The sequence below is a fragment of the Stenella coeruleoalba genome (assembly GCF_951394435.1).
Source record: "Stenella coeruleoalba genome assembly, chromosome: 19".
NCBI lineage: Eukaryota > Metazoa > Chordata > Mammalia > Artiodactyla > Delphinidae > Stenella > Stenella coeruleoalba.
The window spans coordinates 13,307,825-13,335,590 of NC_137165.1; the positions used below are offsets into that span (position 1 = coordinate 13,307,825).

Consider the following 27,766-nt stretch of genomic DNA (forward strand, 5'->3'; position numbering starts at 1 on the left):
AGTTCGGAGGGGTAAGACTGTTATGGTGGAGAAAGCAGAGAACATATGAAGCCAGGTTTTGACAGGCCAACACACAACTCTTAGGGATCAGGATGGAGGAAACCAAAACTCAGTATGGCCCAGGCAGAGCCCTGCCAATTGATCTCTTCCCCAAACTTCTCAGATGTAAATTCTTCCCTGCTTCAGGGAGGCCTCCTTTCTTTCAGGTTGGGACTTAGGCCTTCCACCAGTAATGTGTAAGTGTCTATGTGCACATATGCATGAGCTTGTCCTGGGGGTTCACAACTGGAAACACCTCCCTGCTTGGTGCTGCCCTGGAGGCTGTATGGATGGCCAGGAATCCACTTTTTTTTTTTTTTTTTTTTTAATAAAATGAGTTTTGCTGTGTATACCAGGGAAGAGATGCTGAAAATCCAAATCACCACTTTATTGTGTGGCAGTCACGGTGCTGCCAGTCTCTGCTTTTTGTGTTACCCTCCACTCATCCAGGGCTCCACTGACCTTTTTCATATTTGAACGTCAGATGCCATGGTCAAAGTCCATTAGGCCGCCTAATCCTCTTTTTCTTGAGTGCAGAGCTAGGCTTATATAATCTGAGTCTTAAGTATTGATATCTGTCTCTTGAGATCACAGTAGGGGAAAGAAGGGGAGGACAGGGATTGTAGAGGCTGCATCAAGGTCATGTGTCTCCATTAGGGGATAGGGGGTGGAGAGGGAATGCAGAGGCAAAGGCATTCGTTGATCTTTCACTCTGCAAACTGGTCCAAGAACTGGAGGTAGGCCTGGCGCTGGGGTGCGGCTGCCGGAATGAAGTGGCCACCAGAGTGGGTGAGGGCGATGGCTCCAGCGAATCGGCTACACAGTTGCATACTCTCCTGAGCAGGGATGACGCGGTCGGTGTCCCCAAAAACATGGAGGGAAGGCACTGACAAGGGGCCCTGCAGGATGGCTTCCTTGAGGCCAAGGCCCCGGGGACAGAAACCAGATACCAGGATGATAAACCGGGGCAATGGGAAGCGGGGATCGCCGGCTTGGCCAAGGGCACACACAAGGGCTGCTAGCGCGGCCCCCTGGCTGAAACCAAGGATCCCATCGAAAGGCCCAAGCTTGCTCAGTGCCTGTGCCACCGTTCCCAGGGCTTCCTCCAGACCTCTGCACACCGTGGGCTCTTCCAGTGCCGAGAAAACGTCTGCCTCCTGTTTGGAAAACCACCAGCCTCGAGGTTGCTCCTCCGGAGGGCAGGGCCCTACAGCGATGAGGGGGAGAGTTCAGAGTTAGGACAAGGGGAAATCCAGGGGGAGAGAAATGAGAAAGGGAGTGAGGGAAAGAGAGGAGGCTGAGGAGAGAAGAAAGTCTGGGGAAAATGAGGCGGGGAACAGACTGACCTGGAGAAGAGACAAGGTGGAAGTCTGGGAGGGCCAGGCTGGAATTTGAGCGAGGGGCTGGGGTGGGAGGGATGGAGGGCATAGGCAGAATGAGGTGGGAGGGTGGCAGGAATGAGGGGAGGGACAGGGTGGCTGTGTGCAGGCAGGCGTTACGGGGACGAGGCAAGACAGAGAAGACTCTGAGCGCATTTCCGGGCAGGGCTCATCTCACCGGGGTCTGGCCCGGCGCCCTCAGGGCCCGCTGCGTCCGCGACCGGGTGCGGGCCGCTGAGGCACACGAGCTCTGCGCGACCCCGCAGCGCCTTCCGCAGCGCTCCCGTCTTCTCGCGGAAGCCCCGCTCGCTCTGCCGAAAACCGGCCAAACACAAGACACGCAGACGCGGAGACGCAGCCATAATTCTAGGCAAGCGCCAGAGGGAACGGACGTGGTCTTTCCCCGAGCGGAAGTTAAACATAAGGAGGCGTGACCCAATGCCGGCACCACCCTGGAGGCGGGCCTCAGAGAGAGTGGACGTTGCCATGACAACGGAGAGAGGGTGCGGCCCGGCCAGAGCTGGGGCTGATACCTGGAACCAAGGAGCGTTTCAGGGAGCGAGCGGGGCGACCTCCTCGTCTCTGCAGCTGCAAGCCTCGCAAGCCACGGCTGGAAAGGGGCGCGCGGGCCTCTCCTGAACCTGAGGTGGCCGACTTTGGTCACGGTCTCGCTTCCGCGACGTTCCCCACCCCGCTGACACGCATTTCCCGTAGCGGCCGCAGGGCGGCGGGCTCGGCTCGCGTCACCAAGGAGGCGGCCAATGTCTGGCCGCGCCCAAGCCTCTCCGCCCTCCTTGAGGTTCCTTCCTACCTTCGCCAGCGCCGGCCGGCCCGGGTGCTGGAGCAGCCGATCCCGCCCGTGGTTCACCGTCCACGGCCCCAAGGAGCTGCCAGCGTAGAAGTCCATAGGGTAGGGCTGCTGCCAGGAAATGTCTCTCAGGGCCACTGCCGCCTAGAGGAGAAACACCGGACAGTAACATCTGCCAACATTTTTCTACGCAGGATTATTTAATTCTGCCCTCACGACGGCCTACGAAGGTCCTACTATATCCCTATAGCACAGAGAGGAAATGTGAGGTTCAGAGAGGTGAAGGGACTTCCAAGGCCACACAGCTAGGAAGTGGCTCAGCTGTAACTAAGTGCTGCCCACCCACCCACAGAACTAGGAGCAAAGCCCACTCTCTCCCAGGGATTTTCAAAACGTGGTGTTACCTCATAGGGTGTGAGCAGCGGCTTGGGGAAGGCTGTGCCCCAGTCAATGGAGAGGCGTGGACATGCCACCTGCACCCACCTGGGAGGGGAAGTCACGTCAGATCCAAGGGGGGCGGGCCCTGTTCCTGGGCAGCATGCTGAAGAACATGGCTGTGTCCCCAACACAGACAATGCATGCTTACTATTCTAAAGACTGTCACCTGCTGTTTAGAATAACACTATGGGGACTTCCCAGGTGGCACAGTGGTTAAGAATCCGCCTGCCCATGCAGGGGACACGGATTCGAGCCCTGGTCCAGGAAGATCCCACATGCTGCGGAGCGGCTAAGCCTGTGCGCCACAATTACTAAGCCTGCACTCTAGCGCCCGCGAGCCACAACTACTGAAGCCTGCGTGACTAGAGCCTGTGCTCCACGAGAAGCCACCGCACTGCAACGAAGAGTAGCCCCCGCTCGCCGCGACTAGAAAAAGCCCACGCCTAGCAACGAAGACCCAACACAGCCAAAAATAAATAAATTTATTAAAAAAAAAAATAACACTATGGTGTTGCTTGTTTTCTCCTGTTTCCTCCACTGACTATGAGCTTTCTGAAGGGAGGGCCTGGGCAGCTCATTTGCAATAGTATCTCCAGAATCAAATTTAGTGCCTGGTACAGTGCAGGTGCCAACCCCCCCTCCAACTCATCTCACGCAGAATGACTGTGATGCTGCCGCTGCCTGTGAGCCCCCAAGCCAGACAAAGTAGGGAAGACCCACAGCCAAAGGCAGTCCAGGCTGGACGAGTGCTCTGTAAACGCTGACATTTCATGATCATGGAAGCACCGACTCCAGCCTTCGATAGGTGCTGGGCAGGACCCAGATTCTAAGCTTTTTTAGCCAGTCATAGCTAGACAGGAAAGGTGGGCAAACATACACATCCACCTCAGGAAGAAGGCGAAGCTTGCTGGGGAAGATCTCAGAGAGCAGCAGCCTCATGAAGGGAAGTCCCAAGGCCCGGAGCCGAGATTCCAGGTGCTGTTGGGAGAGGGAGGCAGAGCTGGGGTCCCCATGATCAAGCAGCCAAAGCTAAACCCCTTAGGCTACTGATTTTCCCAGCTCGGTTCCCAGTTCGTCCTCTTTTCCAGAGGCCATCCCGAGCCCTCTGACCTCCAGAATCTTGGGACTGCCCTGGCGGCCCAAAGTGCCCAGGATGAGACCCCAGGATTTAGCTGAGCGGGCAGCGGCTATGGCTTCTTGGCGGTTGGCCTGCATGCGCTGGCAGTCATACTGCTCTCTGGAGAGGACTTTGCTGTACGGGTCGTATCTGGAAAAGAAGCTGTCATGGTCACAGTGACAGCCACTTACAGGATTTGTGCTATATACACAGCTCCCCGACTCGGCCCCTTGGTCTCCTGAACCCTCAGTCTCCATGCAGGCAAGTAAGAACAGAGGCAAGAGCAGAGATTGTCGTTGGGAAGATCAGTTCCGCAACTCGAGCAGGCAAGAGTGGGAGAGGGGTCTGGGATCCAGGTGTGATTCCAGGGGATGGGTAGGTGCTGTGCAGCAGCAACCCTTCTCCTGATACCGAGATTCAGAACCCAAGTGCCTCAGATCCTCAGGGCCGGGGGCTGTTAAGTGGCCAAGGGATGAGGAAGTTTGGGCTGATTGAGGGTTACAGTGGCAGGGAACCCCACCCCCTTCCCAGATGGTCAGCCCAGCTCAGTCCATACCGGTAAGCAGGGACACTGGGGTTGGCAATCATGACAGACTCCAGATGGAAGCGGCCATCTCCAAGATATCTGCAGCGGGGAGAAAGGGGACAGTGAGTGTGGGGTGGGGCACCAGAAGAAGCAGGCACTGGCTCGGAGGTCCACAGGACTGAGTTCTTGGCTATGCTGCTGACTGCGTATGTGAACTGGGACAAAGCATCATTTCACACACACCGCCCCCCTCACCGTACCCCACCCGCCCTGTTTTTTGTTTTTGTTTTGGCTGTATTGGGTCTTCGTTGCTGAGTGCCGGCTTTCTCTAGTTGCGGTGAATGGGGTCTACTCTTCGTTGTGGTGCACGGGCTTCTCATTGAGATGGCTTCTCTTGTTGTGGCTCGCAGGCTCTAGGCACATGGGCTTCAGTAGTTGCGGCGCACGGGCTTAGTTGCTCCGCCCCATGTGGGATCTTCCTGGACCAGGGATGGAACCTGTGTCCCCTGCGTTGGCAGGCGGATTCTTAACCACTGCGCCACCAGGGAAGACGCTGTCCTGGCTTTTTCACATGTAAAATAAGTTTGAATTGGATGACCATTAAGGCCCCTCTAGCTATGTAGTGCAGAATCTAAGAACTGCACCTCTCCCCACCCCGACCTTCTGGGGGAACAGTAAAGGGACAGCCAAGACCATGGTAAGGCTCTAGATCTAGATCCTAACTTGGAGGTGGAGGGACAGATTCTCCCTCACCTAGCTCAATACAGATGTGGGAAGTAGTGTTCAGGGTGTCATCGACGCCATAAATGAGCTTTCAGGGTATATACTGGCTACTCTCTGCCCAAACTAGCTCTTGGGTCCAGTTACTGAGTTGTAATAACAGCCACTGTTTACTGGGCTTGTGCCTTCCGTGTACCAGGCCTGGGCTAAACACCTGACATGTATGACTTCACTCAGTCCTATCAGGTAATCCTCCAAGCTGCTACCTACAGTATCCCCATTTCACAAAAGATACAAGTGAGGTTCAGGGATATTAAGAAACTTGCCCAAAGTCACACAGCTATTAGGCAGTATATCTGGGACTTGATTCTAGGCTTACCCATCAGGCTGTACCAAGCATGCCTAGGAGATGCTGTCCCTAACAGTACCTTCCCAGACCATGGAGAGGCCAGAGCATGGAAGACAATCTGCACGGCAGCTCCTTCTGTCTTGGAGATCACACCAAATTTTGATGAATGGCCAACACTCAGAGTGTCCCTCCTTCCAACACACACCATGACGCCCCCGGGGGCAGGCGTCTACGAGCTCAGAGTTATGCAGGCACAGGCACGGGGGAATGGCCCTCAGGGAGCAGGGCTACCAGGTCTGGGCTGGGGAAGGCCCTGATGTGGGCCTGCTAGGGGCAGGGATGTCCTGTGTGGGTGCAGGTGGGGCTGAGTCAGGGGAGTGCCCCTCCCTCCTGCCCTGCCATTAGCTGGGAATGGGGCTCCCCTCCCCAGGCTTAGCCGGGGGAGCTGTCGGCTCTGGGGCTGGCTGCGTTCACACAACATTAAGCATTTCCATTACCTAAAATAATTAGGCGGCAGGAGACATGCTGCTCCTGCTTGTTGGCTGTCCGGATGCTAAATTAATGGGGCTGCAGCCTGGGCGTGCCCATCCATCTTCTCCAATTATGTTCCCACCACTTCTAGCCCACCCTCATCCCCCATCAGGCCCTGATTCCCGCTCCACCCTGGACACAGCCTTCTGGATGCTGGACAGAGCGCTGGAGAGGGAGACAGGAAACCTGAAACCCTATTTGGTCCCCACCTTGCAAGGTGACCTTGAGCGAATGGCTAAGGAGCTTTAGACTCAGTTTCCTCTCCTGGATGATGAACCTCAGCTCCCTCCTACAGTACGTTTCTTGTGTCTCTATGACTGGCACCCCATTTTTCACTTACACAACAGCCTCCACCTCCTTGGGTAGATGGGGGGACGTGCAGCCCAGGATCTCCCCAGGGGACAGGGGCTTGCACTGTGGGACACTCACACGATACTCAGCTTTCAGCTCTTGGGCAGCTGCCTGTAGGGATAATGAGGGAAGGGAAGCAAGTGCATGGGGAAGGAGAGGCAGGGCCATAGGACCAGCCTGGAGCACCTGCCGTGGGGATCCAGGAAGAGCCTGGAGACTGGCCACTGTCTGCCCACTTACCTGCAAAGTTGACACAAACTGAATGGTGCTGACCAGCGCAAGGGCACTGGCTGGGGGAAAGGTGAGGCGGATAGAGTCCAGTAGGTGGGTAGTGTCTATCCGGATGTCCACAAAGACATACAGCACCCGGAAGTCTTGGGCCGAGGTGTCCATGGGAACTGGGAGGAGGGAAGAGTTCAGGAGACTGTTCTGGAAGGCAGGAGAGGCAGAGGGCCTGGCCCAGGCCAAGGTTTCTGAGTAGCCAGGACCAGTGGCTTTACCCTGAGGGTTAGAGGGAGGGGTTGGGGGAGGTGGGGAGGGTGTTGTCACAGGTCTTTCAGAAGCTCCATCTCTGTCATTCGGCTGGGGGCCCAGCCTGCTCTACCACCAACAGCCTTTCAAACACCCGCATCTGGGACAGCAGCATGGTTTCCAAGGCAACCAAGTCCAAAGGAAAGCTCCACCTGCAGTGCAGGAAGGCCAAGGCCATCCCAGAAACTGGGAGGGACCTTGTGCATACAAGCAGGACAAGGCACTGCGATGGAGATGAGCGTGCAGTCCCACCTCCCTGCCAGGGTCTGGGTGTCCTGGTCTGCCGTACCCAGGCAGCTGTGGCCATAGTGCACCAGGAAGTCAGCTCCCAGGGCCCTTGCGGTAAAGTCATCCACACAGCAAGCCCCGTAGGTCACATCACCCATCACCATCACTTCGGCCTCCGTGAACCTGTCGGGGTGGGGAACAATGGGACAGTGACACAAGGAGGTAGCAGAGAACCTAACTGTGGAGGTATCTCAGGGCCCAGCTCCACTCTCCCTACCTCTCCCAATCCCTTGGGTTGGCAGCTGCCACTTCTGCCAACAGAGTAGGAGGGGCCCAGCTGCTACCTCCCCCAGGCCTGGCAGCAGCTCCTGGAACCGTAGCTGTATGAGGACGGACTCTGTAGCATCCCTGTTCCTCTGCCCAGGCTCAGACTGCAGGAGGGACCCCCAACCCTCAGCCTGGCATACAGGGGGTCAAACACAGACCTCTGCCACCCCAACTCCTCCCACCCAGAACAATGAGCATTGCACACAGGGGCGAAGACACCCATTCCCACACCCCGGCACCGTGACGTGCGTGGGCACGCGTGTGTGGATACACACAGCCTCCCCGTCGCCCAGACCCCCTGCTACCTCCCCACCTTTAGTCAGGGCCCCCTGTGCCCGGGATGGGGGGACCCGTGGACAGCTCCTCCGCAGCACATGGCGCCACCCACACACCTCATGTGTTAGGAAGAGTGGGCTCTGGCCAGCACACTGCCATGGGATCTGCTGCCAGGCCTGAATCACTGGGGGACGGGGTGGCTGGGGAAGACCCCACTCTCCCTGAACTCACCACAGGAATGGGGCCAGAGGATTAGCTCTTCCCTGAGACCCACCCCTGGGGCATGGAGTCTGGCTCAGTGTCAGGGGGTCTCCCCATTCCTCTCCTGGGGGTGTGGTGTGAAAAGCTGAGCTGCTGCCAGGCAGCTCCCCCACCTCCCCAAATCAGGCTGTGCACAGAAGCAGATAATTCAGCTCCTTAGAATGCAGCCCAGGCATCCAAGTCAGCCAGAGCACTTAATTTTTTATAGATTAAAATGTATGCAAATTGGCCCGAGCCCCAGAGAGCATCCCCAAGGGGCAAGAGGGTGGGAGCAGGGAAGTGAGTCTGTGGCTGCAGGGTGGGGGTAGGGCGGCAGCAGGGAAGTGGGAGGTTCCCATCACGAGGTGACCTCCCCTTTCTTCTTTCGCCCTCCCTGTTCCTGTGCTGGTTGCAGATGGCTGAGCACTCACCCCCCTCCCAAGGATGGCTCACTGTATTGAAGAAACTTAGATGAGGGAGGTAGAGGAACTGAACACCATCTCCTATGCGCTTCTCCCTCTGCCAAGCCCCTCTTGCCTCACTCCTCCCAATGTGACAGAGAAAAAGTTTCCCCCAAGCCAGACCCCCACGCTGACCACCCAGCCCACTGCAGGGTCAACTCTGAGGACTCTCAGCTTCTTCCTCAGGCTCCACCACCTGCGGTGGGCCCACCTTTGAAGATACTGGAGTTGACTCATTTCTCCCTCCCAATTTCTTTTAGGGAAGGGGAGATGTATAGAGACAAGCAGGGATTGCAGCAGGCTAGGAGTTTAGTCTGGGGTTTTCCCCTTGGTGTGTGTATGGCTGTGGGAAGGAACACGGTAAGGCAGAGGTCCAGAAGGAGAACATGATGCCAACAGGCAGAGCTGCAATGGACGTGGGGAAGGTCTTGGTTCCGCTTCGTCAGCGGCCCAAGGCTCACCTTTCCAAGATATCCACAATGGTACAGGCGAAGAGGAGGAGGCCTTCAGGCATTTGTAAGGCCACTGCAAGACAGAGCAGAGACATGAGCAGAGGGCTGGGAAGAGACTGGGATGGGGACACTGCCCCTGGCTCGGCCGGGCAACCTCTCCTCCCCCACCCCCGCTCAAAGCTTACGGGCTCACCCTTCTTGGCCTGGGCCTGTTGGATCCTCCAGATGGTCTTGGGAATCTCAAAGTTATAGTTGGAAGGCAGGACTTGAATGGCTGCCTGCAGCTGGGGATTGTTCAGGATCTCAGCGGGTATCTGATTGGCCAAGCGGCCCCGAGGGGCTCGACCTAGGATGAATGCAAGGCCTGAGTTGGTTGGTGCCTGGCCTAAACCACAGCCAGACCTGAGTGAGCTGTTAACACCACCCAAGTTTAAGGCCCCGATCCTAGATGCCAAGGGGATTGGCCCAGCCTTCTTCCCCACCGAGTTCATCCTGAAGCTGGAAGGACAACCCATTAAGCTAGGAGGAAATCTGTATAATTTCCACGTTATGAGATTATTGGGGATCAAGGACTTGAGTGTGGGGCTCAGCTCTTACCTCAGGAGAGTAAGCTGACACCAGGGGACTCAACTGAGAGGCAAATGAAAAAAAAGTCCACACAACCGCTCCTTGATAGAGAACAATCCTGAGAAAACGCCGAGAGTCCAGCCAGCCCAACCTGTCTGGGAAAATGTCCCTCTCCCCCCAGCCCCTGAGAACACCTTGAAGTTCTGAGATCCTAGATATGAGATCTATAAGCAAACTGTTGTAAGGACTCATTTAAAAGACTGCCTTCCTTACTTGAGTCCCACTGACTATGTCTACGCTGGTTAATTCCTGCACTCTTCCCCTCTCCTCATTCAAAAGGGAAATAAACACCATACATTTAACTGACTTAACAAATTCCCCAGTTCCATCATTCTACCCCACTTCCCACCCCAGGAAGGATGGAAAGAATACATACACTCTAGTCAGGACTGTGGGCAAACAGGTAAGGACAGAAAAGTGACCTTGCCCTTTAGGGGCTAGTAGTCTAGTGGCGGCAAATGCAGGTACACAAATAATTACAAACCCCTGATTAAAGAAGAAGAAACATTGTAGCCCTTTAGGAAGGCTGCAGCCCTTCATCTGCATCCTACTCCCCACAATTCAGTTTAGCCCAACCCTGGTCTCCCTTTAGGCACCAGACAGTTTGGGAATGTGACAAGGAGAGAAATGAATTTATTCAGCGAATATTTATTGAGCCTGTACTATTTTCTGCCAGGGATCCTGCCAGACCTGACACTTCAGCCTCTGTGTGTGTGGGGGGGAGGGCTGATGCATGGGTGGTGGTGGTGATGGTGCAGTGGAGAACTAGAATGGCAGGCTTGGGACCCTAAGTCCAGATTTGAATGTTACCGCTGCTATGGTACTTGTTCAGATGTTTCAAAGGCCATGAAACACCAGCCTGCGTCTCTGGGCCCGCCCCTCTCAGAAGCTCCTCTGGCAGAGGTCCAAGTCCCTTGTTGTTGGGGTGTGGGAGCTGCTAGTCGTAGCAGCTCGATTTGTCCCAAGGGCCAGTAGGCGCTTCCTCCTTTATCATTTGGCAGTAGCCTTCTGTTAACGTCAGCATTCCTCGGTAGACTGTGAGATCCCTAAGGGCAGGGCTGCAGTCCAGTCCCTGCACCTAGCACAGGCCTGGCATTGAGCGGGCGCTCAATAAGTGCCAGGTGAATGACACCTTGTGCATCTTTCCTGAAGCATTCCCCGAAGGCACACTTGTGGAATGCCCGGGGCAACGCGCCTGGCTCCTTCCCTCCCCGTCGGGTACGTCTTATCCGTGAGTCTTCAGGTGTCTGTCTGCCCGCCAAGGCAGGGCGGGTAGCGTTGCCGGCTTGAGGACTACAAGCTCCTAGGAGGGGCTGCTCCCGATCGTGCCCTAAGGCTGCAAAAGAAAGACCTGTCGTCCTGGGCTCCAGCGACAGCCGCCCAGAGCGAGCGACGGCAAGGCCTTCCGGGTCTGGAGAAGAAACGCGCCTCCGCCATTAAAGGATCCTGTCCCTGATTTGGGGGCCCTACCCCGAGATGCGAGGTCCGGAGGCCGCAGCCTTACAGCACCCACCTCTGCCCGGGCCGTTTCGGCTGCCGGACTCTGTGGCCTCGGCCGCAACCAGCGCCGCCATCACCAGCTGCCCACGTTGGGACCAAAAAGACAGCGCTAGAAGAACGAGGAGAGCGCAGACAGTGCGATCGATCGCCGATCGGCCAGCGAGGGGCGGGGATTTGCGGGGCGGGGACCGTGAAGGAGAAAGATAGGGGTGGGGCTAGAGTGGGCCCCCAGGTCAGACGGGAAGGTCGACATTCTCGGGAGTCCCTATTGGTCCCCGGCCACAGCGGTTGCGTTCTCCCAGCGACCCTGTCCCCTCCTCCCCGTCCGGGCAGCTTGAACCTGGTTCTCCCCGACAAGCGCCCTCCTATTTGCCGACTCCCTACCCTGTTCTGCGGGCGGAGTCTTGTAAATGGGGACACCACAGGGTCCTCCTTCAGCTCCCCTCACTCTCTCCCCTCCTGATAAGACCTGGATGCCTATGGGTGGGGCTGCATTCCCTGCCTCAGAGGACCTCATTGCTCGGACAGGACAGAACTCGGCACCCACCGAGCCAGTTCCAAGTTGAGTCTTGGTGCCGGTTTCCGGAGCGCTGGGTTGCCCTTACACCTTTAGAACCGACAGTGTGGAAGGTTCACCTGTGATAAACTGCTACCAGGGGAAGGCCCCCAGCCTGAAGGTGCTTTCCTGGGGGAGTGGGGAAGTCTAAGGACTCGACTGCCTAAACCTTCGGGATTCTGGCCAACGTTTGCCCTGCCTAGGCTGCCCCTCAGGCCTAGGAAGCCTCTCTCCTGATCAGTGGCATAAGCTTCTGGAATCTCAAAGAGAAGACAGGGTAGCCAGTGAGACAGCCTTGACATTTGGAAGAGCAGAGTACCTGCAGGACTGACTTTCAGCAAGGTCTGCCCCATAGAGGAATCGTCCCCCAGGACCGTTTGCCCACGCAGCCCTCTGGCACCATCTTCCTCTCTGCTCTCTATGTGAGCGCAGCTGGCCCTTTAAGGCGCTCTGTGGCCTCGGGCTCCCCTGGAGGCCCTCCCTGCTTGGAAACTCCTAATTAAGGTGCAGGGAGAAGTGAAAAACAAGCAGCCAGGCACAGGCTCTGCCTGGGAGACTGCCCAGAGAGGAGAGCTGAATGGGCAGGCTGGGAACGAGCAGCCAAGGGGAGGACCAGAAGGGGTCAGTGCTCTGCCCCTCAGACCACCAACTGATGCTCTTAGGACAATCACAGCTTTGGACAGGAATGTGGCCAGCATGGGTCCAAGGAACACCCCATCAGCTTGATAAGAGTCCAGGCTGCACTTTCCCATTCCCTCAGGTTCTCTGGACCCCCAGGGTGTAGGATCTCAATTCCAGGGACCCCGTGAGTCCAGCCCCTCCCCATTCAGGACACTAAGGCCCAGCCTGTGGGTAGCTTTAGCTCTGGCTGCAGCTGTGAGTTCCAAGGGGGAAAAATTGGCTCCAGCAGAGTAATGGCTTCTCCCTAGCAGGCCCCGTATCCCTTAGGGCCTTTCCCTAGGCAGAGGTGGGCCCACTGGTGATAGAAGTCCCCCATCCTTTTATAACACTGCCTCACAGCCCCTGTCCTAAATGAGTTGCCCTGGCCCCCATTAGGAAATGAGCATGTGCCCCAAGACCCTGCAGTGCAGGACACTGGGGGCTGTTATTCAACTTAAGCGGAGAACACCTCCATCTGTCCATGGGGGTCTCCCTGCCAGAGTTACTCAGCAGTCTGAGTAATTACTGCCTGACAAGAAGGCGGGCACAGTGCTCCCCCCACATTAAGCTACAACACCCACCCACGGTCGCCCCCACTCCCTGGCTGAACTCCAAAACAGCACCCAGCCAGAGGACTGAAATAACTCTGCTTCTCACACTCACGCCCAGCCCCAGCCAACTTTGCCTAAGATACTGGAGATTGTGGGGCAGGGGGTCATGGGGAGGCGGCTTGAGGAGGTGGGAGGAGGATCGGCACACCCTGATTCAGGCCCATACTTGGGCGCGGATCTGCTGTGAGATGCTGGTCAAGTTGTTCAACCTCGCCGACATTGGTTTACTGGTGGAGGGCCTCTGCAGCTCTCAGCATCATCGAGTTCAGCTAGTGTCTGCCTGGCGGAGCTCAGACGGGGTGGCTCAGTCCAGTTCTGCAGCTGGTGGAGGCTAAGAGAATACCTCACCTTCTTTCCCCACTACAAGATGGACCATTTTTTTTTTTAAGATTTTTTTTCGATGTGGAACATCTTTTTGTATAGATTTTATTTATTTATTTATGGCTGCATTGGGTCTTCGTTGCTACACTCGTGGTGCCCAGCCTTCTTATCGCGGTGGCTTCTCTTGTTGCAGAGCATGGGCTCTAGGCGCGCGGGCTTCAGTAGTTGTGGCTCGGGGACTCTAGCGTGCAGGCTTAGTAATTGTGGCGCACAGGCTTAGTCGCTCCACGGCATGTGGGGTCTTCCTGGACCAGGGCTCAAACCCATGTCCCCTGCATTGGCAGGAGGATTCTTAACCACTGTGCCACCAGGGAAGCCCTGATGTGGGCCATTTTTAAAGTCTTTATTGAATTTGTTAAATATTGCCTCTGTTTCACATTTTGGCTTCCTGGCCAAGAGGCACGTGGGATCCCAGCTCCCCGACCAGGGATCGACTCGCACCGCCTGCATTGGAAAGCGAGCTCTTTCTTAACCACTGGACTGCCATGGTAGTTCCGGACCAATCTTCTTAATCTTCAGAACAAGGTTACTCTCTCACCTCCAAGCATTTGCACATTCTTTCCTGCCTGGAATGGCCTTTCACCTTCTCAGCCTGATGAATTCAGCCCTCAAGACCAACGGCATCTATTCTGTGAAGCCTTTCTGGATGGTCTTCCCCCCCACCCCCCTACAGAGCTAGCAGAGCACCCTCCCACACTCTGTATCTCTTCCTGTCACATTCTAGGATAGCTTGTGGGTCCTCCCCAACTGTGCCATAAACTTCTGGAAGTCCAAGCCTAGGTGGTTAGCACAAACCCAGAGCCTCAGTGTGGTTGAACGCATGTATGGGTGAATGAATGATAACGGCCTTCTTTTTGACCTTCTGATCATGACAAGTTTTTCTCCAAGGAATCACACTACTCACCCTCTCACTTCAATTAGATCTCTGCTTAGATGTCACCTGCTCGGAGCGGCTCTCCCTGATCTGCCCATATCAGCTGCAGAACAACACCTGGCTGTTTCTTCTTCCAAGCGCGCCATCTCATCTGGACTTTCCTCAGTTGGTCCCTATTAACTGTAAACTCCACAAGGGCAGGGACCTTGCCTTTTTCATTGGCTGAATCCCTGGGGAATAGTAGTACTCTACAATGATAGACCCTCAATAAATGTGCCTTTAAAGGGTGACTTAGCCCACTCTTTTCCCCCTCCAGGACCCCTCTTATCCCAGGCCAGTAGGGGGTGCCGGCCTCCACCCAGGATTCATCTGGCCTGAACCCTCTCTAAGCTCAACCCAACTGGTCCCCTGTGGGACCTGCTTTTTAGGCGGTGCCTCCAACATTTTCCACGAAGCCCCGGGCGGGGTCTGTGTAGACTGAGGGAGAATAGAGCCCCCCACCCTCCCAGGCGGAGATAGCTTGCCTGAGCCCCACATCAGTCTTTCCCTCTCTAGAATATGCAGCTGGGCCTCCCCAATGCTTGCTGAGATGTGTAGACCAGCCAGGGGGCACACCACACCACCCCTCAAAAAGGATAGTGTCCTGGGTCTCGGGATGCGATGCGGCTGGGTCTGCCGGAGCTATCCTGGGCAGGGAGGAGCCGTCGAGCCTCCGAGGAGGAAGAGGAGCCGGCCAGGGAGGAGATGGGCAGGGGTGCAGACTTGTAATCGGGGACTCTGGGCGGCGGTCCTCGCATCCCAGCCGGTGGGCAAAGCGCACGCTTCCAGCTGCCTCTCTCGGTGACCTCCATCCGCGAAGGGCGAGCGGGGGGTGGGGGTGGGGTGGGGCGGGGCGGCGGGTGCGAGCCCCGGGAAGCCCACGGGGCCCGGGAGGGGCTCTCGAGTGGCCCGACGACTGGCCCGGGGACTGGGGCAGGTACTTGGACGGCCGCAGGCCAAGGATCGTCCCCGGGGTCGGGCGCAGCGAAAACACCTTGGGAGGCGGCGCCGCACGGCTGAGCGCCGCTGCCCTGGGAATAGGACGGCGCTCAGCACCGCGAGCTGAGAGCACTTTCATAAATTTTGTATGGGAGGCGCTCCGTGAGCGGGGGCGGGGAGCGGAGAGAGAGAGGGAGGGAGCTAGCGAGCGGAGGAGGGAAGGAGGGAGGAGAGGTGGGGGAAGCCGGGGGGGGGGAGAAAGGGAGGCGCCCCGCTCCGCCGATCGCACGGTTCTGCAAACGCGCGCCGGGCGCTTTCTCCGGAGCTTGGCGGTGCGTGCGAGCGCCCTTTTGCAGCAACCGCGGCGGCGGCTGCGGCCCGAGGGGGCGGAAAGGAGGGGGCCACGGCGGGGCGGCCGGGGGGCGGCGTCCCCCCTCAAAACCGCCTGCAAAGTGCTCTGGGCTGCAGAAGCAGGCCGCCAGCTCCGCGGAGCAAGCAGCTCGCCCCGGGGTTGCCGGGCAGCGCCACGGTTGCCGGTGTGCGCCGGTGCCCTCGGCGCGGGGCTCGGGCTCACCATGCCCCTGCGGGGCCGGGCCGCCGGGCACAAGCGGATCCCCGGCTTGCCCCCGCCTCGACGCGCTCGGATTAGCTGCAGCCAGCGCCCAAGGATTTGAATCCGGACCCTGGGAGGGAGCGCGCCTAGGCCGACCTCCGAGTGGCGGCCCCGCGGCCAACATGCTTCGCAAAGGTGAGTTGGAGCCGCAGGGGCAAGTTGGAGTTGGATACGCACGGGGCAGAGCCGCGAGCCTGGGAGCCGCCCGAGAGCTGCCAGGCGCCGGGGCTCCGGGCCCGGGAAGCAGCTCTGGGCAGTCTGGCGGGCTTTGCGGGGACGCAACCGCCGAGGAAGTACTGCTGGAGGAGCTCAGCCCCTGACTGGGGCCAGTAGCGAGACACGGGATTTGCTCCCTGGATCAAGCGGCCAGGCCTAGGGTTCTGGCTCGGCGAGGTCATTTCGAGACCACAGTGAGCTGCCCCTGATGGAAGGGGCGCCGGCCTCCTGGGACCTTAGCTTTGCCAGTATAAAGTTTTGACTTGCAGGCTCCATCCCCTGCGCGGGCACACGCCGCCAGCTTCTGCCGCTTTGGCGGGGCCGGGTCCAACCTGCGCTCCGGTGCAGCTGGCGGTCAGTCACCGCGCGGCCCGGCCGCTCACTCACTGCGCGTCCTGGTTCCCAGGTGGGGCCCGGACTCGGGCACCTTCCCTGTAGCCCCGCTTTGGTGGTCCTCAGCAGTGGGCTCTGGACACCCAGCGGCCGAGGGTTGGTGGCTAGCCCCTGCTGATCGGTTCCTCAAACTTTCCTTCTGCCTGGAGCGGAGGGATGCGAAGGCGGAGGCCGTGCCGGGAGCGAGCGCGGCCGGAGCCAGGGTCAACTTAAGAGACCGCGACCACCTCACGACGAGCCTTGGGCTTGTCGAGCTCATAGCTGAGCGCTGCAAAGTTGGCGCGGGCGCTGGGGAAGTCCCGCCGCGCCCCCACGTGGCTGCCGCGCCGGGAGCTGTCCCCAGGGCCCAGGGAGGGCAGGTGACCACGCCGTGAGCCCGCGAGCTCCGCCAACCGCTGCCCGGGCCTCTGCGTCTACCTCTCTCCCTTCCCAGGTCCGGGTGGGCTGCGGTGCCCCGTCGGGACCCCCTCGTCCCTGGCCCGGGCCGAGCGGCTGACGAGCCGCCGGCGCCTACGGCTGGCTGCCCGGGCCCTGCGGGAGCCTGCTGAGGCGGGTGCTCAGGTAGCGGAGGGGCCTGATCCCTGCGCTCCGCGCTCCAGCCTTAATCCGCCCCTGTTTCCATGGCAACAGACCGAGGTGTCGTAAGCACAGGATTCTGACCTCACAGTAGGATGGGGAAGGAGAAAATGGGCAGGGGGGAGGTGGCGGAGGAGGGGGAAGCAAAGCCCGGAGATGGGCAGGGAGGAGCAGATGTGGGGGTGATGGAAGAGACCCCATAAGCAGGTCGGACAGGTAGGTGAAGAAACCACGCCTGCGCTGGAAGCAGTAAAGGCGGTGTGGTGGTCCCGGCTGTCTCAGTCCGACCCAGGAGCCTCGGTTGCCCCACCGTGTCAATATCCACAAACTTGTGTGTGACTTGTGCCCTCCACGTGGGTCGGTGCAGTGCAGGGGGGAAACGCTGACTGCCCTTCACTGTGGGTGGGAAAAGTCTCTGCGGCTGGTTGGAGAAACCACTTCACGGATACACCCCAGTTCCTTTTCCTAGCAGAAAGGGACTAAAAGCCTTTTCAGCAACCAGCGGTGTTGGCCAGAGTGTGTCTGCACAGAGAGGATGCTTTTTTACACAGCTGAGCGCAGGCCGAGGTCTGGGCAGCCTGGGCCAGGAGCGTGCAAACTTGCCCCAGTGGGGAAGGCTTCCCAGGCAGTTTTAAAGGCCGCCATGTCTGGTCTGCAGGTCTGTGATGGAGATAACAGAGAGGAACTGACATCTCATCTCCCTTTTGGTCTTTTGTCTTTTGGCAGTTTACAGTTAAAAACGAGCCATGAAGCAGCCCACGCACTTTATTTATATGGTTTAAGTGCCCAGGGAGGCTGGAGCAGCCTCCAGGAGGCTTTTTCTCACATCCTTGCTAGCCAGAGGCCCAGCTTGGGATGAGTCCAATGCATTCTGGGGGCCGCTTCCCTCTGGGGGAGGCTCTTTACCTTGCCCAAGAGGTGGCCACTGGAGGCTTGGCAGTCACGTGTGTTTGCCACTTGGGCTATTTTTCCCTTCCTGCACAGCTTCATTGGCAGGAGAGGTTCTACCAACCAAAGAGGCTTCCACCTGGATTGGCCTGAGGGAAGCAGAGCAGAGAAGTCCTTTGCTGGGCTGGGCTGGGCTGGGCTCCAGCGGCCTGGAGCCTGCTGGTGGGACATGGTGTAGGCAAAGGACTTTTATTTGGGTCCTTTCCTGGGCAATTTTCTCCCTTGGCCCCTGATCCTGGTCCCCAGGACTGGTCTCTTTTGTGCATACAGGCGCGCGCACACACACACACACACACACACACACACACGCACGCAGGCCACTCAGATTCTCTGTGTGGATTCTAGGTGTGTGCCCAGAGACAAAGATATGACTGGGGCTGGTGCCAAGAGGGGTGGCCCTTGAAGTTTCTGCTTCTCAAATCGTTCCCAAAGGCTCCTGGCAAAAATGTCATAGCGTGGATTCAGATAGTTGTTGCAGTTTCCCTGCCTGTCAGATGCAGAACCCTGTGTGGGGTCCTGGCTCTGAGGGAGTTTCATAGTTTAATTATGATTTGGAAAAGGGTTTGAAAGATGAAGAAAGAGTAGCCCTCCCTAGTTCCTGGGAGAAGAGGGGACCACGAGCCCTACCCATCCTGCAAAGAAACCCCAGAGGAGGAAGAAGGTGAGAGTAGGGATTGGACCACAAGGGTCGTCCCTCTGATTGCTGGTTGTCCTATTGCAGTTAACATGGCGCTGACCCCAGGCAGGACGTTTTAGGAACTGGGGGTGCCCTACCTCTGTGAACCAGAATAGCCCTGCTGCTGACAGCGCTGGTAGCTTTAGGCTTCAGACTTTAGGCCTGCTGGCTTTTCCATCTCCTGGCCTACCCCCAGAAGAACCAGGGATATAAAAAGCAAATCTCTGGTCAGAGATGAGAGATGGTCAGGGCAAGCGAGGCCCCGAGCCACCCAGCACCGTCCAGGAAGGAAGGACAGCCTGCTGGGGGTTTTGCTTTGCAAGAAGCGGCCTGCTTAAGGTCAGGATCTATGGTTTTCATTTTTAGAGCTATAAAAACAGAATGCAAATCAACAGCCTCTGGGCACATACAGAACCTTAAAGTTTTTGTCTTGTTAAGCAGGGAAATAGAGTGCCAAGTAGGTTTTGTTAAGTGGCAGTCTAATTAATAATTTAAAAGCTTGTAGCTGTCTTTCGTTAGAATTTATCTGTACATCAACCACAAAATCAGTCAAACACACTCATTTATATAAGTTAATGCCATCCCTGCATAATTCAGCGAGAGCTAGATGAAGGCCTGCAACCCGGTAAGATGCATTTTGTTCTTTTGGTTTCCATAGCCTGATGGGCTGGCCTAGTGGCTAGACTGGGTCTCCTTTGTGGGAAGAAGGGAAGCGTAGAGGGGCCATGGGGTTGTCAGATGCTTGGTTGATTTGAATCCAGAGGTTCCCTAGGGAATCAGAGGGTCTCCATGTGGCCAGGTGTAAAGGCTCCTCTTGGAGCTATTAGTGACATGGCCCTCCTTAGCCCCAATGGAGGAGGGAAGTGGAGAGCGTTCCACGGACAGCCAAGACACTCTCCGTTCTGCTAGAGAAAGTATAGAGGGGAAATACAAGAGCCCGGTCTAGAGGGCTGAGATATGAGGCTTTTTAGCCCGAATCCAGGTACAGAAGCGGGATTTCGGTCTTCCCAGCCCAATTCTGTCCCGTTCACGTAATGCAGCCTAGTGAAACCAATGACACCAAGACAGTTTCCTGATTTAGGAGCTTCTGGACTTCTTTCCTCAAAGCTCCTGGTCCTTATGCCAGCAAAGAGAAGCCAATAGGAAGAATTTTAGGGGAGCACCAGGTCACCTCAATAGAGAGGAGAGGCAGAGTGAGTTGCTAAATCAAGTCCATGCGTGCATTTTCTCACCAGAATCCAGAATAAAAGCAAGGAAAGCAGTGCAATGCTCCCCTTTTGTGAGCTCACACAATGTGGAAAATGTGTTTTGGTTCCGTCTCTGTCATGCCAAGACAGGGCCAACTCCTCACTGCAATTTCCAGGTCCATTTTCTACAGAGGAACTGTTCAGCGCCCAAACTCCCAGCGTGGACATACTGGCTCCTTTACTGCAGGAATGAGCCTGAGTTTCTGGTCTCAGATTCAGGCTACCAACCCCGACCCCCCTGGAGGGTTAAACAGCTCTGTTTTAGGAGACCAGGTGGATAACCAGAGCAAACAGTGGACTTGATGCCAGGAGAGGTTCTCGGCCAAGTTTGAAAAGAGGAAGTCTCATTAGGAAAAGGAAAAGACGGGGAAAAGGGTAGGTGTTTGCTCCCTGACCTGTGGCAGAGTTGGGACCGAGGAGGGTGAATGGGACCTTGTGGGAGGTGAATCCAACTCCAAGCTTTGGAGTCAGGGCCTGAGAAAGGACAGAGCAGAAGCTCACTCTCTGGAGATGAGAAGGAGGGGGCAGGCATCATGAAGGATGTCAAGAACGGATCTGTTTGGTACCATCTGCAGTGAAGTGGTGGTTAAGGTTAAAGCAGAGAGGAGATGACAGGGAGGGAACAGATGGCCGAGGAAGCAAAATAACTGGCGAAACGGGAACAGAGCCTCCAGGGACAGCAGAAGGCAGGACCTCCGTGCAGAGTGCTGGAAGCAGCCCTTTCCTCGGGGTGCGCTGACCAGGCCACCCTGGGTAGAAGTGAGTCCGAGAGACGAGTGAGGCAGGCACCCCAGGGCGAGGGCTTCCTCAAGGCTTGGGAGAAGACCTAGGGAGACATCAACTCCCAGGCAAGGGGGCCCAGGAGCAGGGACCTTTGGATGTCGTTGAACTGGGGAGAAGAGGCACGGCTGATTTGGTGTCCATTACTAGAGCAAGGGGAGGGCATGCGGGTCTCAGAGCATACTTGGCCAAGCCTGCTGGGAGGAGGGATGGATGCGAGCTGGAAGTGGGCGTCAGGGAATGGACTGTTCTTCCCAGCCTGCCTTGAATCCGACTGCGCCAATCCCTGTCCGCATGCTGACAATAGCTGCTTATAAGTAGTGATGGGCCAAGCTGAGTGGACTTCATGCCTCACTTCATGCAATCTCCACAATCACCCATCAAGATCAGCGTGTGCTTGTCCCTGCTATCAAGATAAGGGAACCGAGGCACAGACAAATGAACTCCCTTGCCCTGGGTCACCCAGCTGGTACACTGAGTCAGGATACGATCCCAGGTGTTTCTGCCACCACGCTGTTTTCCGTGCTCTCTTAACCTTTAAGCTCCCCTGCCTCACATGCCCATCTGCCTTGATTTACGTGACATTTGTTTTGCGAGGTGCCGGGCACTGCTGAATCACTTGTGCCTCGTTACAGAGTTCCCTGGTAGTTCCCATGCACTCCCCTTCTGGTGTTCATCCAGGAACATCTCTGGCTGGGACTTGGGGCTCCTGATACCCTGAACCCCTCTCTCATGTGTCCTGTCCACCTCCACACACACACTTTCTGTCTGGGGAGACACACCCCCTCCCCTACTGTCTCCTGCTCTGGATTCTTCATTGCAGACAAGGATGAGACAGTGGGCCAGCACCAACCTGCCTGCCTTCATGCCCTTAAGAAAGGTGGAGCCATGGTTTATCTGGGGGCTGGGACTTCTCCATAGGTTGCCCTCCGTGGGTCCCCTTCCAGGCTGTCCTGGTGGACTGGCTAACAGAGCCACACCCCAAACTGGTCGGTGACTAGGGAGCAACAGCCTCTGGTGGTGGCAGTTAGGCTGGATGAGGGAGGTCCCTCCACCTGCAGCTACCCCTCCTCCTTTGGAATGTTCCTTCACTCCTGAGGGCGCTCCCATGGCCCAGCCCTACCCTGTCAGCTGGGTGGTAATTGCAGAACTCAGAGCTGTCCTCCACAAGGGATTTCTCCTGCCCCCTTCCGGCCGCGGTTGCGTACCTGAGAGACCCATCCTTCCTGCAGTTTGGAAAAGGAAAAAAAAAAAAGGCAGAGTCTAACCGATCTCGCGGTATAGAAGAGCAGATTCCCCCCTTGGAGCGAGGAGTGCCTCTCCTTCTCGGTGTGGGTGGGGCGGGGTGTCAGATCTAACAGATTCAGCGGGGTGCTTCCGAACCTGTGATTACTGTCTAATCAGTCAGTGAACTTGGGATCCGAAACTGCAAACAGCCCCTGCCAGCCCCTGCTATGTGATTCAGAAGAGGTGCTGTGGAGGCCTCCGTGCCGACATAGCAAGAGGGTTGGCACGATACTCTGTGTGTGTGTGCAGAAACACACCTGGTGAGCGTGCAGCCGGCTCCGGGAGTGCACGCCAGAGGTCCGCTGTGGCAAAGCTGAGCGTCCCGAAAGCTCAGCTGTGGGCTCGGGCGCTTAGGTCGGCACTCCCACCCCGGGGCCTCTAGCATGATGTTGGAGTGGGCAGGCCGGCGCTCTGCATGCCACGTGTCGGGAACAAAGCTCAAACGGGTATATGGCTCACCCGCCCACGCAGGGGTGGGTGGGCACGACTCATCACATGTCTGCCAGGGGACAAACCACCGCAGCCCTCGGAGCCGAGGCCTCTTGGTAGCGTCCTGGGCTGATTCCAGGGGACGGTGGCTCTGTGGTCGGGGTGGATCTGCAGGAAATGGAGCAAAAAAATTCTTCCCCGAGTCAGGAGAAGGGCTGAGTTACCAGCTCTCAGCCCACAGAGGTGGCATGAGAGTTACTTCTGCCTCTAAAATTGTCCTAGCAGAGTTCGCCATGTCTCTCTCTGGGCACCTGAGCCAACACGTCGTGAAGGGGGCTTTTACAGAGAGATTCATGAGGCCCTGGGGGAAAACCGGCATTCTTCTTACGGTGATTTATTTATAGGGCGACTGGATGATGAGGATGGAGACTAAGGTGCCTCCATTAGTGAGAAGCGCGCAGGCTTCCTGCATTTGACATTTCATGGGGCGACTCCTACCAGGGAGCTGCTTTTCCTTTTAGAAGGTTTTACCTTTAATGTTCTATTCATGGGCTTGTCTGAGCAGGCTGGGAGGAGGAAGGAGCAGGCGGTACGGTGGGCTTCGGAGGAGGCGGGCCCGGGTAGGTCACGCAGTGGCCAGCGTGGGGCAGCCGGGCAGGCTGGGCGGAGGGTGAGGGCTGTAGCACGCCGGCCACCTCCTCAGCCTGTGCGTCTCACGGTGTTTACCCTTCTGTCTGTCTCTGTCTTCACCGGCCGCCAGGCTCTGCCTGTAGCAGCAGCTCTGTGCGACCCTGGCTTTGGCCTGGCTAAGACCCTTTTCTTCCTGGGGACCCTGGGACTCTGGAAAGGACCCCAAAATTGGAGTCCCAGGGCTGGGTTTGGTTCCGTCTCTGTGGCTGACTCACTAGGACCCTGGACACTGGGCCTCAGTTTCCCCATCTGTAATACGACTGGATTGACGGTTTGACAAATGTTTTTCGGCAGTAGGAGAGTTTCTTCAAATCATGTCCAGTGTTAGAGCCCAGAATACAGAGCAGATAGCGCAGGTGGCCCTGGTCAGAGCTGGCTTGAGGGACCCCCTCCTCTGGCCTTACTGCTACCCTAGCAGCTCCTCCAGCTTGGGGGCTGGGGTCCGCTGCCAGCAAGCAGTGCCGGCAGGAAGGCCACCGGCCGTGTCGCGTGCTGACGTAGAGGACACCGCACTGCCCACGGGCCTGGGTTTGAGCTCTGTCTCGTGCAGCGGGGCTTGGACCCCTGGTGACCACTTAGCTGGGAGAAGCTGTCCACACTTGGAGTCTGCTTGCCCTCACCTCCCTCTCACCCCTCAAGGAGGACACATCAGCCGTCACTCCACTGTCACCTCTCTGGCTTGACGCTGACCCTACCAGACATTTTCCTTGTCTCACCTGACGTGGTGGCCTTTGACGCCGTCGGCCATAGTTTCCCTTGGCTTCCCCGATGGCCGCCCCCCTGGTCTTTCTCCTGCCTCTGCGGCTGCTCCTGCTTAGCCAGCTTCGCTACCTCCTGCCATCCTTCATTGTGGTGCCTCCCAGGCATTGCTCTGGGGGTGTCAGCTCAGCTCTGGGGCTGTCAGCTCGTCCACGGCTGTAGCGCCCATTTACTGACCCCCCCCCAACATCTCATCTCCAGATGAGATGTTGCTTCTGACGTCCGGAGCCATCCAGCCAGCTGACCCCTCCCCCAGATGTCTCCACTGGCAGCCACACAGGCCCCTCAAACCCAGTGTGTGTGAAACCATGCTCTTACTTCTACTCTGAGCTCTGAGCAAGCTCGCTCTTTCCCCATTTCTCCCATTTCAGCATTTGGCAGTACGATCCCTGCAGGTACCGTCAGCCTGAGAATTGGACCCACAAACGTCCCCCCTCACCCCTCCCCTCCCCATTAGTCTGAGATGTGCTGCCTGTCCTCCCTCAGCATCCTTCGTGCACCTCTTCTCCCTACCTCCACCCTAGCCTCGGCCACCATCCTCTCCCCAATCACACCAGCAGCCTCCCTGCCTCTACTCTTGCCTTCACCCAATCCAGCCTTTACGTGGTGGCCAGATTCTACAATGCGGTGGGATCTTGTCCCTCCTTGTTTAAAAGACTTCAGTGATTCCTTTTCCTTCCGGGGATAGTCCAGACTTCCCAGCCTGGCCGTCAAGTCCTCCTCTCTTGCCCCACCTGCAGCCCCACCCTCTCCTCTCCCACTCCCCACTTTGAACTCTGAGGTCCAGCTCTAATGAACTTCTTTCAATCCCTCGACTGAACTGTGCTCTCTGTCTGTCTCTAAGGATTTGCAACAAGCAGCTCCTGCTGCCTAGAACACTCTTCACTGCTCTCTTCCCCTTCACGCTCATCCTTCAGGACTCAGCTTACACATCACTTCTCTGGGAAACCTTCCTGCACCCCCTGGATTGGGGAGCCAACCTCCATGTCCCACCATATCCTGTACTTCCGGTCACAGTACTCTATTTCTTTTTTTTAATTTATTTTTGGCTGCATTGGGTCTTCATTGTTGCATGTGGGCTTTCTCTAGTTGCGGTGAGTGGGGGCTACTCTTCGTTGTGGTGCAGGGGCTTCTCATTGCAGGGGCTTCTCATTGCGGTGGCTTCTCGTTGCGGAGCACGGGCTCCAGGGTGTGCGGGCTTCAGTAGTTGTGGCACGCAGGCTCAGTAGTTGTGGCTCGTGGGCTCTAGAGCGCAGGCTCAGTAGTTGTGGCGCATGGGCTTAGTTGCTTTGCGGCATGTGGGATCTTCCCAGACCAGGGCTCAAACCCGTGTCCCCTGCACTGGCAGGCAGATTCCTAACCACTGTGCCACCAGGGAGGTCCCACTCAATCTATTTTATTGCAATTACCTTTATATTATCTGCCTTCCCCGCTGTATGGCAAGTTCCTTGAGGAGGCAGCTTACTCTCTACCCCGCCGCCCCTTCAGATCTGCTCTCCACCCTTCTCCAACCTGCTCTCTGTCCTGGGAGCTTGGTCTGTGGAACTTCAGCAATGAGCTCCCATGCCCTCTTGCTTCCAGCTGGGTTCAACCAATGGTGGGTCGCCATGGGCTCTCTGTGTCCCTCCACCATAGGTCACCCAAAGGTTCTCCCAGAAGTATAGCCTGAGACAAGGATTCAAATGCACGTCTTTATTTGGGAGGGATCCTAGGAAACATTAGGAGACGAGTGGGGAAATGAGACAGAGAAGGGAAGAAGCCAATAACAGTTGTGTTATCATGGTCAACCAGAACTTAATCTCACTGGGGAACTTCAGATACAGTCTAGAACATGCACCTCAAAGTTCTCTCACTCCAAGGGGAGGGAGCTGGGGTATTTATACACAACTCCCATCCCTCACTGGCTAAGTGTACAGTTCCCCTGGAGAAAGCAAAGACAGCTTCCCTGCTAGACGAGGCCCTCAGGCAAAGGAATGCGGGTTCTGACAGTTGGAAGTCAGTCTGGTATATGTGAAAGGGTCAAAGCCCTCACAGCAGCTCTTTCTCCAGGCTCAGTAAGAGCTCCCTCTCCTCACTCAGCTCTGTGGGGAGGGGGCCTTAAAAGACATTATCTCTTAGGGTTTCCTTACCCACTCTTCTCATCTTTATTATGTACTCATCAAATTACTCGATCTGACAGTGCTCTGTTTTTCTTACCAGGACCCGACTAATACAGCGTCCTGCACAAAATAAAATGTGGCACAAGTGTGACACTGGGTAAAGAGTACTGAATCAATAACTAATGTCGTGTCTTTATGAGCTGACTGCCAATGTTGATTGAATGTTGATTACATGTTAATTGGAACACAAGGAACCTGGTACCCAAACCTAACTTTTAAATTGCTCTGCAACTGTAAGAAAAATTAAATCACGATAACCTAGGGCTTAAAAAAAAAGAAAAGAAAAAAAGAAACTTCGTATCAGGAACCAGGAGGAAACAGATTTTTTTTTTTTAAGTGAGGAGTATGGAGAAAGGTGTCTCATGGTTTTCCCTGTACAATGGCTCATTAAGAGCAGAAAAGGCAGGTTGTATTAGTCCCAAGTTACAGATGAGAACACTGAGGCGCAGAGGGGCTACAGAGCTCATCTAGGGCCCAGGGCTGTTGCTGCCTCACCCCAGCCCTGTTCCATTCCTCTGTAGGCAGAGAAAGCTAACAGGCACAGAAAGACTGGGCAACTGGGCCACAGAGGACGTCCAGCAGGGCAGGAGCTATGTCGGGGAAAGAAACAGCACTCTCACTCAGAAAAGTTTAGGGCTGTACTTGGCAGGTTTTTATGGAACAAAATTTGCACCATTGATTCCGTGGCAAATGAAAACCTCTCGTGGACATTTTGGGCTTCAGAGATCTGAAATGTTTAAATGAGGCAAAGCTGAGCGCAGGTGGTGCCTGGGGTGAGAAAACTCGGCCTCTTTTGCCTTCTCTCCCATCTGTGGAAATGCCTTTTACTTTGAACTACTTCCTCTCCTTGCAGGGAGGATGTTGCCCAAGCCTGCGGTTGATACAGCATCTCTGAGCAGGGGAGAGAGGCGGGGACAGTTCACAGGGCCACGCTCAGGAGAACGCACCACCCGAAGGGGGAACTTTACCACCAAATCATGGGGCGGCAATTGGCCCTGAGGCTGCCTCAAGGTAGCAGTGGTATCGTCTTCCTGTGATTGGCCCACTGCCCCTGGTGGACTGGTATTTCTGCCTTCAGTGAACAAATGTGATGGCAGGGATTCAAGGTAGCTCATTGGAAATGGCGGGTTATTGCAAAGAGATGCATGACCTGGACTCCAGAAGCCTCCAGGAGAGGGGCTAGGTCTAGAAAGTAGCAACCTCTCTGTGGTCTCTCTCATGGCCTCTCCTTCCACCTAAGACAGCTACTCCTGCCCCTGCCCCACTGTCTGCACCCATGACTTTTCACCTCACACAAGGGCCAATATGGCCACCGGTATGTGGGCCTCTCACTGTTGTGGCCTCTCCCGTCGCGGAGCACAGGCTCCGGACGCGCAGGCTCAGCGGCCATGGCTCACGGGCCCAGCCGCCCCGTGGCATGTGGGATCTTCCCGGACGGGGGCACGAACCCGTGTCCCCTGAATCAGCAGGCGGACTCTCAACAACTGCACCACCAGGGAAGCCTCTCCTTGGCTCTTAATGTGGTCCAGGCTGTAACCCTAGTATAAGATCAGAGATCAGTTCCATAAGCCCTTGCCTTTTACTCCTAAGCACAAAACATAGAACTTAGTTTTGTGTAAGGTCTTGCTTTTTTTCACCTGCTGCCTCATTTCTACAGCAGCCTTCTCTCCCTAGAGTAACATTTTTGAACTTTGCAAATAATGCATACACGTGGCAGAAAACATTGGAAAACCACAGGTTGGCAAAAAGAAGAAAATCACTATAATCCCACAAGTCAAAGAGTGGGAACCCTCATCCCTCCCAGGGCATATGGTGCATCCTTCCTTCTAACCTTCTTTCCTACATTCATGCAAACGTGCCCTTGTTGCATTAACAGTAGATCTCAAACGCCTTTCTAGGGTGGTCATTCGAAACCTGTTTGAATGACCGCAGAATGTCCCTCATCTGACTGCCCATCCTCTGGGTTGTGCGTGGAGACGGTTTCCCTCTTTTTTATGCCACAGCCCACACCTGTGCACATGCCTCGGCCCATG

The 27,766-nt window shown here is 56.4% G+C and overlaps 3 protein-coding genes across 4 annotated transcripts in view; 1 reads left to right on the forward strand and 2 right to left on the reverse strand.

Moving 5' to 3' along the window:
• Positions 1–743: 743 nt before the first annotated feature.
• Positions 744–1,866, reverse strand: OVCA2 (OVCA2 serine hydrolase domain containing). The gene is made up of 2 exons (XM_079904817.1): positions 1,597–1,866; positions 744–1,246 (listed from the first exon to the last, which is right to left on the reverse strand). The coding sequence occupies exons 1-2, from the start codon at positions 1,838–1,840 to the stop codon at positions 747–749; spliced, it is 744 nt and encodes a 247-aa protein (XP_079760943.1). The 5' UTR covers positions 1,841–1,866; the 3' UTR covers positions 744–746.
• On the reverse strand, positions 1,117–12,065 carry DPH1 (diphthamide biosynthesis 1). Of its 2 annotated transcripts, XM_079904814.1 has the most exons (14): positions 11,776–12,065; positions 10,914–11,009; positions 8,967–9,119; positions 8,783–8,846; positions 7,079–7,200; positions 6,499–6,656; positions 6,248–6,369; positions 4,338–4,406; positions 3,775–3,931; positions 3,542–3,642; positions 2,631–2,709; positions 2,230–2,370; positions 1,952–2,059; positions 1,117–1,246 (listed from the first exon to the last, which is right to left on the reverse strand). In XM_079904814.1, exons 1-13 carry the CDS (start codon positions 11,807–11,809, stop codon positions 1,970–1,972), a joined length of 1,386 nt encoding a protein of 461 aa, XP_079760940.1. In that variant the 5' UTR covers positions 11,810–12,065; the 3' UTR covers positions 1,117–1,246; positions 1,952–1,969. The 2 variants fall into 2 exon arrangements, with proteins under 2 accessions (XP_079760940.1, XP_079760939.1); XM_079904813.1 differs by lacking the exons at positions 10,914–11,009; positions 11,776–12,065 and having other exon boundaries at positions 8,967–9,379.
• Positions 12,066–15,551: 3,486 nt separating this feature from the next.
• RTN4RL1 (reticulon 4 receptor like 1) overlaps positions 15,552–27,766 on the forward strand; it is a 65,134-nt gene continuing 52,919 nt past the window's right edge. Inside the window, exon 1 of the mRNA XM_079905087.1 lies at positions 15,552–15,708. Coding sequence (XP_079761213.1) covers positions 15,696–15,708 — 13 coding nt within the window. The 5' untranslated portion in view covers positions 15,552–15,695. The remainder of the gene's footprint in view (positions 15,709–27,766) is intronic.